The sequence below is a fragment of the Apaloderma vittatum genome, unplaced genomic scaffold (genome assembly GCF_000703405.1).
Source record: "Apaloderma vittatum isolate BGI_N311 unplaced genomic scaffold, ASM70340v1 scaffold2549, whole genome shotgun sequence".
In the NCBI taxonomy this organism is placed as follows: Eukaryota; Metazoa; Chordata; class Aves; order Trogoniformes; family Trogonidae; genus Apaloderma; species Apaloderma vittatum.
The window spans coordinates 42,232-56,250 of record NW_009735623.1 but is presented as its reverse complement, the minus strand read 5'-3'; the positions used below and the strand labels follow the sequence as shown (position 1 = coordinate 56,250).

General features: G+C 39.1%; 1 protein-coding gene across 1 annotated transcript in view; it reads left to right on the top strand.

The window, feature by feature from the left end:
• The first annotated feature begins 1,369 nt into the window (after positions 1–1,369).
• SH3YL1 (SH3 and SYLF domain containing 1) overlaps positions 1,370–14,019 on the top strand; it is a 44,558-nt gene continuing 31,908 nt past the window's right edge. The window contains exons 1-9 of the mRNA XM_009876632.1: positions 1,370–1,448; positions 2,190–2,300; positions 3,259–3,372; positions 3,867–3,931; positions 7,041–7,153; positions 10,181–10,309; positions 12,232–12,376; positions 13,071–13,143; positions 13,890–13,946. Coding sequence (XP_009874934.1) covers positions 1,370–1,448; positions 2,190–2,300; positions 3,259–3,372; positions 3,867–3,931; positions 7,041–7,153; positions 10,181–10,309; positions 12,232–12,376; positions 13,071–13,143; positions 13,890–13,946 — 886 coding nt within the window. The remainder of the gene's footprint in view (positions 1,449–2,189; positions 2,301–3,258; positions 3,373–3,866; positions 3,932–7,040; positions 7,154–10,180; positions 10,310–12,231; positions 12,377–13,070; positions 13,144–13,889; positions 13,947–14,019) is intronic.

The following is a 14,019-nucleotide window of genomic DNA, read 5'->3' as shown; positions in this document are numbered from 1 at the left end:
ATTGCCCAGAGTGAAGAGGTGAATGAATCCTCCGGGAACACCAATTAAAAAACTAGGGCACTTTTGACTGAATGTTCTTTCTCTATTCTCGGTCTTTTCTATGCTTTTGTGAATTGAAGAATGGTGGAATTTTTTGGAAATACTGCTGCTAGTTCTTTTCAGAGACAAGGCATGAGTCTAGATCAATCTTTGGTCGGACAGTATATTGATGTATTACTGGGACAATTTGTTGCTGATAAACTTCAAAATGGTGTGTGTGGATATGTCTGGACAGATAAACGAGAATAGTTTAAGTGGTAGCTATGAGGGGTTCTAGTAGATGTAAGAATCAAGATTAACTCAGATCTTTTTATCTGCACTAGGGCCACTTTTTACAAATCTGCAGGTGAAATGTTACTATTTGTACATAAAGTGGCATTTATACTGTTGCAGAATATTAATACTTGATTCTGTTCAGTAGCTGATTAATGACAGTGGATCTGGTAGATCTAAATGGAATCAACACTTAATACTCTTCTGTGGAATTTACGATCTCATGGATTTGAGGGATGAATTTCAAGATTTTTTTGTTTGTTTGTTTGCCACTGTAGTCTACAGCTTTATAAAGCTGTTGAAATCTACAAAGGTGCTTATGTAGGATTGGTGGAGAGAAAATGTTGATAAGGCCTTCAGCAGGAAGTAGATTTCTACTTGGTCTTATACAGAATTTTCTTCACTTTCAGAACATGCTGTAAGTCTGGCTCTGTAAGAGACATCTCCTGCAGAGATGTTAACCTATTAGTGTTCATTGGTCGGCAGTTGAAGGGCAGCAGAGTTGGTGGTGGTACAGAGAAGAGCAATTAGAGTGATCAGAGTGGTGGATCAACTACCTTGAGGAAAGAGTAAGAATCATAGAATGGCCAAGGCTGGAAGGGACCTTAGAGATCATTTTAATCCAGCCTCCCTGTCGCCAAGGACGCTACCTCTCGACTAGATCGGGCAACACATGGGGACCAAATGGGAGCCGAACCCGCGCCCGTGGCATTGTTAGCGCCACACTCAACTGACTGAGCTAACCGGCCCCCTTAGAGGAAGACTGGGAGTCTTGAAGAAGTGGAGAAGTCTGGGGAGCTGTGACTATTTATAAAAGCGTGAAGTTAGTGGATAAGTTGAATGCCATAGTTGCTCACCAGAATTCGTGAGACTCGAACTAGCAGACATTCGGTGTAACCAGCAGATTAGTTTAAAATAGATCAAGTATTTCTTTAAGTAACAGGCAGTGAACCACTGCTGCAGGAGTTCTCATAGTGAAGAGGATCAGCAGGTTTGAAAAAGTATTAGAGGAATTAATATGCAACCAGCCCGAAAATAGTGACAGGAACAACTGAGGATGTGCAACATCCTTGCTGTTGCCATTGTGGGTTCTGAGGAAGTACAGGGGGAACAGACTGTGGAAAAGAACCAGATTTGTATGTTTCTCCTAGGTGACATCTGTTAAAACCATCAGTGACAAAGGTCTGATGCAGAAGATAATTTCTTATGTTTGCCGTTTCCCTGTTTGTTTGGTATACTCTTTGTTTGCAAAGAATTACTTTTCCTATACAAATTACAGTGCTTTATTTTTTATATGAGATATACTGAAGCAATGTGTCCAGTTCTGGGCCCCTCAGTTTAAGAAGGATAAGGAACTGCTGGAGAGAGTCCAGCATAGAGCAACCAAGATGATTAAGGGAGTGGAGCATCTCCCTTATGAGGAAAGCCTGAGGGAGCTGGGTCTCTTTAGTTTGGAGAAGAGGAGACTGAGGGGTGACCTAATTAATGTTTATAAATATGTAAGGGGTGAGTGTCACGAGGATGGAGCAAGGCTCTTCTCAGTGACAACCGATGGTAGGACGAGGGGTAATGGATTTAAACTGGAACACAAGAGGTTCCACCTAAATTTGAGAAGAAACTTCTTCTCAGTAAGGGTAACAGAACACTGGCACAGGCTGCCCAGGGAGGTGGTGGAGTCTCCTTCTCTGGAGACATTCAAAACCCGCCTGGATGCCTTCCTGTGTAACGTTGTCTAGGTGTTCCTGCTCCGGCGGGGGGATTGGACTAAATGATCTTTTGAGGTCCCTTCCAGTCCCCAACATTCTGTGATTCTGTGTGATTCTGTGTGATTCTGTGAATGATAAATTAAGATTTTTGAATTCTTTCATGTTTTACAGTGAACAACCCTATACCTTCCAACCTGAAGTCAGAAGCTAAAAAGGCAGCTAAAATATTACGAGAATTTACAGAAATAACATCCAGGAATGGACCTGATAAAATCATACCTCGTAAGTAAAGCAAATGTTTTGATTCAGCTAAAAGTTCTGGCAGTCCTGTGTTGCGATCATGCTCTCTTTACTAATTCCCGCTGTTTTCACTGGTTGTAACTTAGAGAGCATTGAATATCTGGGGTGCTGTAACTGTTGTGAAAACATTTTGCAGACATTACTTACTGGGAGAGACCTTTTGCATGTTTACAACTGAAAGGTACCTGCACAGGAAGACTTCCCTCTGTGGTGGATGGACTGGGTCATGCTCACCCTGTTCTTAAGCAAGAACCTGGACTAGTAGCTCTGGTTCTTGAATATCTGTGTTTATTAGAATTAGCTAGATGGAAATAAGTTGAGATCAGGGCACATTTCTCCTTTGATACTGATTAAGCAGTCTTATTTGCTGCTGTCCCCCTTTTTTTTTTTGCAGTTATTATTCTGTGTTTCTCCTAGCGTCTTCCTTCATCCGATGTTGCTGCTGGTTGTGGCTTTAAATTTATAGCTATTATGTTCCAGAAAGTCTGTAATAAGACTTTCAGGCTGATGACATTTTGCTACAAACACTGTCTGATGATATAAGCTGATTAGGCTGCTGTATGTTGCTGTGATTTGAATTTCAAACTCCTCCCCTCCAAAAATCTGCAGGGACATGGCTGCTTCTTTATCTTGCTAAGGGTACTCACACACAATGTTTGTGACAAAAAGCAAACTAATTTGGTATGAGCTAACCAGGATAGCTGAAGCAGTTACGGCAGTGCAGAGATGGGCACTGGCTAATGTCACCTCTGGCTGGTTTTGTGGTTGACTATGGAGTGGAGGCATCATTATCCGTTCAGCATTTTTGTAGTTTTCTTGAAGTTTTTGCTTCAATGATGTGACTCTTACACGTGCACAACTGTTAAATGTAGAGTTTTATTTTCCCCTTCTCTTAGAACTTCTCTTACAAGATCTTGAATAAGTGGTTTTGCAATTTCAGCTCATGTAATAGCTAAAGCCAAAGGCCTTGCAGTTTTGTCTGTTATCAAAGCTGGATTTCTGGTGACTGCTCGTGGTGGAAGTGGAATTGTATTAGCTCGTCTTCCTAACGGAAGTAAGTGGATATTTTCCTTTTGTTCTTCATGGGGGAATTAAAAGGAAAAAAATATTTGTTATTTCATTTTATAGCATAAAACATGAGATATGTGAGGAGTCAAGGCAATAGGTGACTATGTTTGATTTGAAAGCTGTTTTCAAGATTTTGTACCTACTTTTGACCAGATGTAAATGCTTTCAGTGTCTTTGTAGGAAAGGATGAAATATAGAAGTGTATAGTTTAAAAACCATTAGAAGAATGAGTTATGTCCAATTATGAACAACTGTACGATAAATAATTTGTAACAAAGATTTATTTAGATTATGGAGGCTTGTATTTCTTAAATTCCTTCCTGTGCTGTGAACGAGTATAGTTATGTGATTCCATTGTATTTGTTTTGAACATAGTTTTAAATAGAGAATTTGGTAGTGTTTTTTTAACTATAGTAATAAAATGAGTATTTCTTGTAACGTGGTAAAAATTCTGTAAATTTTTCTTGTTTTGCATGACAGCCTGGTCTGCTCCTTCTGCAATAGGAATTGCTGGCCTTGGTGGTGGATTTGAAATTGGAATCGAGGTATACTTTTTTTGTGAGAAATTAAAATCCATTGACAGATCTAAGTGCTAGTGAGATAGAATCTATTTTTATGTGTAAAAAAAACCACCTATTATCAAAATTTATTTATACAAGACAAAATAAGGGGTTTGATCCTGTCAGTCTACTTGTTTGGAGAAATATAAATGAGAAGTGACATAACAGCTGTTTCCTTGGTTTCTCACTTCTAGCAGATTGAATTTTTCCCTTGTGGAAAACTCCCTGTCTGTGTTCACATATGAGCCAATTGGAGTTGATTAAAAATATCCTGTACTTAGTGCTGTATCAACTGCTTTATTAAAGAGGACGAGGACTCCATCTAGCAAGAAGCAGTGAAAGGAATTGAAGGTGGAGTAAAATGGAGCCAAGCTAATGTTATGATACTTCATGCATTTCCCGCTCAAACTTGTGGTTAGTGACTTCACCCTTCAGCTGGGGAGCGCCGAAACCGATGGTGCCTCCTCAAAAAATGAGGCAGTTTCCAGCCAGCAGAAATGGTTAAGTAAGAGACTTTTCAACATATTCAGAGAAATCCTGTTCCTGAGCTCCCATGTCTCCTTCCTCACGTCTCCGTCACCCCTGTTCACTTTCATCTTTCCTCCTCTTTCCCACTCTAGTCTCCAGTCCTGTTCTTCTCATTTTTTTTTTTACATTTAGCTCCTGTTATGCTGATTCCCCAAGGAAATCAGAGTAACAATATGCTGTCAACAAGATCTCTTGCTGTGGGCACGTTCCACTCTTCAGAGGAATCCCTGCATTGCTGATCTGGGGGGTGCCTGCCAGCCCTCAGTGTGTCTCTTACAGCTAACCAGCCAGTGAGCCAGCACTCACATCATGAGCAAGGGATCAATATTTTATTGTATCCTTGTTCTCTCTGTGATCTCAGGCATTATTACTGTGCAATTTTCAAGGATGCTCTGAATACAAAATTCTTAATTTTGGTAAGGGTTTTTCTTTGGCTTTAATGACTATAGGATCTGAATGCATTACAAAACATTGAGATTGAGCCCCAGGGTTTGTGCATGTCAGGCTGTTTTTTTTTTTCCTTTTTGCTTTTATGACAGTGAAACAGACTCTTCACATGCTTTGATTAATCTGTGAAACTTTTCCTTTCATCACCTCCATCTGATGCTTTAAATAATGTAACCGTTTGCGATTGATACTTAGTTTCCATACAGAAGCTATTTTTTCTGGGCAGTGTTATGCCCTTCCTTTGAAATTTTAGTCAGCTTACAAAATGCTGTTTCCTTACTGGCATTGTTACAATACAATTTTACTTACTTCTTCTCTAGAAGAGATACTATTCAGAAATTTCTAAGTAACTTAGGAGTCCAGGGTCCAATTTCAGTATTCTTTTCGTCATATATAAACTTAAAGTTTATTGAAATTGGTTGAATTTAATTCCTGTAAAAGAGATTATAAGTGACATAGTTGTAGCAGAATTTATGGGTGGTTTTAAACAAGAAGAAGAAAGTCACAGACTTCAGAAGTCCCAGTAAACTGCTTGGTACTTCAAATTAAAGACCAATATGAAAATGAATCCAAATGCTTTCCTTGGAGGTTTTCTCAGTATGGATTCATTTAGCTTTAGCTGCGGATCTATCCTCTTAATGGCTAAGAGGAGGTAGCAGCATCATTCTCTCTCTACCGCTGGATGATTCAGAAACTACGGATGTCAGACATCTTTTGTTTGGGATGGGGCGGAGGTTACCAGGGGACTAATAACTATGGTCTCTCTTGTGCTGTGTGTAATACTCCGGGGGCAGCCTTGTTTTGCAAATAATCTGGTATTTCCTCTTGTATTCCCTGCTGTCACTGTTTGGAATTTGGGGTAAGTTGAATGTTTTGTTGATTTTTTGTTTGGGTTTTTTTTTTTTTCTTCCTGGACCTGGCTTTCAGTCACGTTCATCAGATGAAAGATCAGGCACAGTAGTCTTTGGGAGTCAAGATATCTGTTGAAAAGATGCTCCATCACAGCGAGATACAAAAGTGTCATCTACTTTGTCGAACAGGCTGATACTGCTACAGTATTCTATTTTTTTATGAATACATATAGTGTGTTTACTGAGCTTTCAGATAAGATAGAGTGATTTTTATGGGGTCATGCTTGTGTTTGAAAGACATTTTCCTTCTTTAAAATGCTTCCTAGTTTGAGAAAAGAGTTTTAGGACACTTTTGTTGAAATTTGTTAAATCAAAGAGAGTTATTTTACAGTACTGGTGGCAATAGGCATCAACTTAATCAGTAGTAGAAGTTCTTTGATAGTCCAGTTTGTGTCATAATCCAGACAAATAAAGTCTTTTTAAAACAGTGATTTACTTTCTTTTTTTTTCCCATTTTGCATGTGAATTTTTCAAACATATTAGCTTTTCAGTTATGCCGTTTAGTAGGTTCTTAGAAAACCAGACTACATCTCATATGTTTGAGCTTAAAAATTAAATATTAATTTATATATATATATATGTACACACACACACTTTGTATGTTAAACCTCTGATATTTTTGTCAAGAAAATATAATTTTGTCAATAATGGCAAAACTTGTGTGGTTTTGCTGTTTATTCCTTGGACAGTATTTTTTGTTTACTAAGTTCTGTTTTGCTGTTGTTGATTCAATTATAGAAGGATCAAAATTATTTTCTTAATCTGATCTCTCTTTACATCTGAAATAACTGTTTGCAAAAGCTATAGAAAAAAAAATCTGTTAATTAAGAAATTTTGCATTAAAATAGAATTTCTGTTACATCTGTTGTTTATCACCTACTGGCCATACCATTTGGAAAAAATATCAGTAATATTTGATTAAGTAGATGAAAGGATTTTTAGATTACAAATACCTTGCAGAAAAAGAATCAACTTTGTTATGAAAGCCATTTCAAAAGAATCCATTACAAGAAAGAAGGTAATTTTCTGAGAGAACGAGAGATTCTCACTTGAATTAAAAGCTTGATAAATCCAGAGATAGTTTTAATTTGTAGAAGGGAATATCATCAATACTTCCACCTGTTTTCCTGCAAAACGGAAGATACTTCTCTCATGCCATTCTAACTTTCTTATTAAAAAGTGTAGTACTTTTATTTGATATTTTATAGGTTTCAGACTTAGTGATAATATTGAATCATGAAAGAGCAGTAGAGGCTTTTGCCAAAGGAGGGAATCTTACACTTGGAGGAAATCTTACTGTTGCAATTGGACCTCTGGGGAGGTGAGTAAAATACTTTCCTAATATGGGGTAGAATGAAATACAGAAGATGTTTTTTAAAGCTATGTATAAACATTGACATTGCTTTTTTTTTAATGCTACAAAACAGCCTAGGCAACCTGCATTCTGACTGGGTCATATTGTTCTTGTAGTGTTACACCTTTTCAGACTTTGTTGGGTTGGGGTTTTTTTGCCTTTTTTTTTTTTTCTTTCCTTCCTGATAAAGGTATTTATTGGTAGAAGGAAAATATTCTGAGATTTATTCTCTTTTAGAGCTTGACTGAACTATTATTTTCATTAACTTATGGGTCTATGCTTTATGTCACTACAAGTCTGCCTGGCAGTAAATAAAAATACGCCAGATAATTACTTTTAAACCTTAACTCGTTAAGCTAGCTTACTTTGAACCATGAGATGATGTAATCACAGAAAAATTTAACTTGGAAGAGACCTTATGAGATCTCTACTCCAACCTCCTGCTCAGAGGAAGTTCTCTTATTGGCTTCAGGTCAAGTTGCTCAGGCCTTTATTCCAATTGGGTCTTGAAGACCGTCAATAAGGGATACAGCTTAAGGTCTCTGGGCAACCTGCTCTACGGTTCAGCTGTCCTCATGGTGAAAAGTTTTGTCTTGTAGCCAGTCAAAACATTTGTTTACATTATGGCTTTTTATCGTTCCACCATACACTCCTATAAAGAGCCTGGCTTCGTATTCTTGATGGATACCTGAAGGCTGCTGTTAGGTTCTGCTTAAGCATTTGCTTCCCCAGGCTTATCAAGCCGGGTTGCCTCAGACTCTACTCATGCGCTATCTTACACAGTTTTGAGGGGTTTTTATGATTAGGTTTTCACTGATGTTTTTTCATCTTTTCTGACAAAATAAAAGGATAAGATGATAGTCATTCCACAGATGAGAGAGATGGGTGGATCAAGTGAGAACAATGAATGTCATCTGCCTTGCAGAGGTGTTCAGAATGCATCCTGCAACATCTCTGTATCCAAGCTGGGACATTTCAGTCTAGATGTGAGAGTCGGGCAGACTAGCAAATAGGTGAAAAATCAGACCAGCAGGCTTGAAGAATAGTGGTAAATGATTCATGTTGTACTCAGAAGCAGGTTTCTCTGGAATTCCTCAGAGGATGCTTCTGGGACTTCTTGCTTGATATTTTTATCAGTAATCTAGTGGACCAGATGCAAAATACCTTCAACGGGTTTGTGGATGACACCAAATCAGAGGTTACATCCACCTCAGGATAGGGCCCCTATGTAGAGCGATGGACCTAGAGAGTGTAGAGGAAATATTCAACAGAAGACGTTGCATGAAATTAAACAATCACAAATACTAAGTTCTGCACCCTTGGATGGATGGAGCCTATGCAGTTAGGTAGACAGAACCTTCCAGGCTTAGTAGCTGTCCTACTGAGAATCACAGAATCACAGAATGTCAGGAGTTGGAAGGGACCTCGGAAGATCATTTAGTCCAGCCCTCCTACCAGAGCAGGATCACCTGCAGTAGGTCACACAGGAACACGTCCAGGAGGGTTTTGAATGTCTCCAGGGAAGGAGACTGCACAACCTCCCTGGGCAACCTGTGCCAGGGCTCTGTCACCCTCACAGTAAAGAAGTTTTTCCTCATATTGAGGCAGAACTTCCTGTGTTCCAGCTTAGCCATTATTTCTTTTTCTGTTTCTGGGCACCACTGAGAAGAGATTGTCCCCTTCCTCTTGACACCCACCCCTCAGATATTTATATACGTTAATAAGGTCCCCTCTCAGCCATCTCCTTTCAAGGCTAAACAGCCCCAGTTCTCTCAGTCTCTCTTCATAGGAGAGATGTTCGTCCCTTAATCATCCTCGTAGCTCTCCATTGGACTCTTTCCAGTAGGTCCCTGTCTCGAACTCTCTCCAGTAGGTCCCTGTCTCAATGAGAAGGTGCTGGGGTCCTGTTAGACAGTTGTCTGAGCCAGTGGGCACCTTAACGGAAGAGTGTAGGGAGCTGCATTAACAGGGCTGTAAACCAGTAGATAAGGGAAGTGTTTGTTCCCAATTACTGAGCACTTTATAGATTGTGACTAGAACATTGTGTTCAGTTTCAGTTCTACAGTACAAGAAATGTGTTTATAAACTTGAGTGTGTGCAGTAAACACCTGCTAAGATGGCCAGGGACATGGAGCATGTGAATGATGAGGCTGGGGGAGCTCAGCTTATTTAACATGGAGAAGACCTTGAGGTCTTCCAAGAGGCTACATTTCCAACAGCATCACCGAGAAGGCAGGTGCCAATTCTTTACTGAGGTGCATGGCAGGGCAGCGAGAGATGGTAGTCGTAAATTGAAGAAAGGGAAAGCTTTGACTGAATATGAGAAAAAAATTCAACATGGGTATAACTGAGCATTGACACAGGTTGCTCAGAATGTCTGTGGAATCTGTATTCTTGGGAGTCTTCTAAAACTGTCTAAACAAAGCCCAGAACCACTTGATCTCAGTTTCATGTTGTATCCATTCTGAGCAGGAGGTTGGACTGGCTGACTGCTTAAGGTACCTTCAAACCTAAAATATCATGTGATCCTCTGTAAGGCAAAAATTCTAATCTTTCCATTCTATTGAGGTCTGATATGAAATATTTTGTGCTAGTTTTGGCACCATAAAATCAAGGAGCATTTTGATATGTTGAGTAGGGTTCAACACAAACATAATCAGATCATTTTAAAACATGATTAAAACATAGGTTAATGTTTTTCAGACTTCTGAATGCAAGCTCAAGTCTAACACAGATCATTCACATGAGGCAACATTATTCCATGCTTCAGAGGAAAACTTATCATGCAACTTAATTACTTTGTACTGGCTCCTGTCTGAAATAGGAACTTAAAATGAACTTCAAGTCCGACCCACTTGAATGTGTTCAACAGAGTTTGTAAAAACAGGGGAGTGCAACTCTTGCACACTTTTGGTAGGGTTAAAATAAAAAGACAATTGCTATTGACGTTGCAAAGCCATATTGAAGAATGCCAACAAACTTTTTTTCTTCTAGAAACTTAGAAGGTGATGTTGCCCTGAGAAGCTCTGCTGCTGTCTATACATACTGCAAATCTCGAGGACTGTTTGCGGGTGTGTCTCTGGAAGGAACCTGTTTAATTGAAAGGAAAGAAACAAATCGCAAGTAAGTTCTTTTCAAATCTAGAAGATTCAATGAAGGCATAGTGACAAAATGAACTAGGACACATTCAAATTGTAAGTAGAGTTTGTTATGAGAACATACTGTGCTGAGTTTAGTGTTTCTTGAGAGGCAATGGTTTCTCTTTTTTAGGGGCCTTGCAATGGGTATTTAGATTATATATGTGTGGTGGGTTGACCTTGGCTAACCACCAGATGCCAGCCAAGCTGCTCTGTCACTCCCCCTCCTCAACGGCATGGGAGGAGAAAAAAGTATGACGACAAACTCGTGGGTTGACATAAAGTCAGGGAGATCACTTACCAGTTACTGTCTCAGGCACAAAAACTCCTCATCTCGGGGAAATTAATTTATTGCCTGTTAATAAGAGAGTAGGATAGTGAGAAATATGAAGAAATCTAAAAAAACCCACCTCCCCCACCCCTCCCATCTTCCTGGGCTCAACTTCACTGTCAACTTCCCTACCTCCTTCCCCTGAGCACCACAGGGGGATGGGGAGTGAGAGCTGTGGTCAGTTCATCACACAGTCTACTCACACTCTTTTCCTGCTCCTTGGGATCCCTCCCGTAGGAGACACTCCTTCATGAACTTCTGCAACAGGTTTCCTTCCCATGGGCTGCAGTTCTTCATGAACTATTCTAGCATGGGCCCTTTCCACAGGGTGCAGTCCTTCAGAAACAGTGCTCTAGTGTGGGTCCTCCTTGGGTTTACAGGTCCTGACAGAAAACCTGCAGCCCGGTGTGGGCTTCTCTCTCCACGGGTCCACAGGTCCTGCTAGGAGCCAGCTCCAGCATGGCTTTCCCGCAGGGCCACAGCCTCCTGCAGGCACATCTACCTGCTCCAGTGTGAGTTCTCCATGGGCCTCAGGTGGACATCTACACACCCATCACCTCCATGGGCTTCAGGGAAACAGCCTGCCTCACCATGGTCTTCACCACAACTCGGAGGAATTGCTGCTCTGGTGCTTGGAGCACCTCTCCTCCTTCTTCACTGACTTTGTTTGCAAAGTTTTTCATCTCACATATTCTCATTACTCTCTGCCTGCAATTGCACGGTAACTTTTTTCCCCTCTTCTTAAGTAAGTTATCACAGAGGTGCCACCACAGTCGTTGACTGGCTCAGCCTTGGCCAGTGACAGGTCCAACTGCTCTACCAGACATAGGTGAAGCTTTTCACAAAAGCCACCTCTGCAGCCCTACCTCTTGCAAAAACTTTGCATTCTAAACTCAGTGCAATATTGTAGAAGAGAGATATTAAGGTATTTACTGCATAGTGAGAAATACAGGTTTAGGCCACCTGAAGCAAACAAAAAAAGAAATGATTTAGAGCATCACTGAATTTGAGAAAATACCTAGCTTATGGAATGCCAGTTCCTTTGTGCAGGTTGTTAGGTTTAAAAATCCAAGGAACTTCTGAGTGCCTTGAGCTTGTATGTTCTGTGTTTATGAAAACTTTGATTCTGCTAATATTAGCCAAATTTAGTGACAGCATGTCAGTAACATTTACCTATTTCCATTCATGAAATCGAGGTTTCAGTGTTTCCATTACGGAATTTTATTACGTCATTAAGGGATATATTAAAATATTTTGCAGAAGTGGTGTGCCTTTCTTCGTTTTGCTGTGTGATTGGCTTTCAGATAGTCTGGTTATTGTATACCACATGACCAGGAACAAAATGTTACTGGTGAAGAATATTTTGAAAAAATACATGTAGGCATTCAAGTTTGCTGCAAATACTTAAAATTCCAAATTTACAGCATTGAACTACTTCTGTCATTTCTCAGTAGAAAATCAATAGGAGAAATGAAGGGCCAGGGATGGGATGGGGAGAATGTTGGCACAAGATAAATTTATCTGGTCGTTGAAATGTTATGCTGATCAAATACCCAGCATCTTTTCTTTTGTATCAGGTTTTATGGGCAGGATATTCGAGCTAGTGCCATCTTGCTTGGTGATGTGCCTTTTCCTGCACAAGCAGAAGATCTTTATCAAACTCTGGCATCCTTCACTGAAGTATATGAAAATGAAGAGCAAAAAAATAATCCAGGAAAATCTGTAAGGGAACAAAGAAGGGTTTGTTACACCTCTTTTCCATATAGGCTTTTTCACCTCCCCAACTGTTCCTAGTTCCTTGGTAATGTTGATGTTCATGCAACATTCTTCTCTGTTGGATGCTTAAAAGCGTAACACGTGACAGATACTGCGTGTGAGTAATAAATTCATTCAAGTATTGCCCTGGTGGGCTCTTTGGACATGAATGTTGCTGATTCTGCTTTGCATCCTTCAGAACAGCAAAGTATATCCTTATTTTTATAGTAACGCATAATCAAATCTGAGGTGATGATTACAAAAGTTTGTTTGACTATTCCTAATCAATTTAATCTGAAAATAATGTGCATAGTAGGTTTGATGTGGATACTCTTAATTTTTCTATTTTTTCTGTCTTCAGTCAGTCTTATTTACAATATACTACTAAGACTAGAAGATTTTTTTTCTTGTAGATGTTGATGTTACTGATAGACAATAATTTACCTTTGTCTTTCTAAAACTCATTGTGTATTACTTTACAGTCACATGTATATCACTCGTTCTTTAGTGTGCTTCTCAAGTTCACACAATTTCAGTGGAGAAAGAGTGGGTTGGTTTGTTGTTTTTTTTTTCAGTGTAACTTGACATACCTCTAGTCTCTGCAGTTACAATCTACTTCCAGGTGTGATGCAACTCTAAATAAAAAATTTGTATATTTTAGGTTAATGACCCACCTGCTAGATCATCATCAAGACCAGAGCCACCTAAACCCACTGTTAGACCAACACCACCAGGTTAAAAACATTTTGATAATGATTAATCTATTCTCTATATAAAATTAGAGCATTAAAGCTGGTGATATGCAATTATTATAGTAGTGACTGTCTCTAAAAGTATTTCGTTAATACTCTTCCTTGAGCAAACACTGAAAGCACCTTGGACAAACATTTGAAAGCAAATACTGTTGGGATAGTGCCATGAGTGATAACGGGTAAAGGTTTTGTTTGTTTTATATTAACAAACCTTTTTTCTCTGACAGGTTTGCTATAGAAATAGTGTTTGTATAGTTACACATTCATGTAATAGTTCACATGAAATATTCATATTTATTGGATATGTAGAATTCCCCATGATACAGTGAAGCTTAGTAAAAACTGACCTACTAGAAACTGCTAGTCCTACTTCTTGAAACTTCTGGTTTCTAGAAAATTTAGTTTCTATTTTAGGTTGTCATTAACTTTTAGAAGGTAGAGGCCGTAGAGTAGAGCAGAAGAGGCAGAATTTTGGCTCTGTAAGAGTTTGTCTACCAAAGTGCTCTTGTTGAAAGTGAGACTTTACTGTGCAGCTGCTGTTGGTAATTTGATTTTTTTTTTCCAGACAAGGATATAAAGCAAAATCCTTATTACTTTCTTCTGTACTGCTCCTTAAATAACTGCAATAATTTTATAATTATTGAACATGTAGTAGAAAGGCAGCATGTGAAGTTAATCACGGTATTTTAGTATATCATATAACTTGCTACTTTTGTTTTCTCTTTCAGCCAAAAAGAATACAAACAAACTTTATCCTGAACTTCCAGATGATTATGCCTCTGTGGGTAAGTACTAAGCTTATGCGTGTTTTATTAATGCAGTGTAGAATCTAAAAGTACTTTGATTGGTATCTAACAA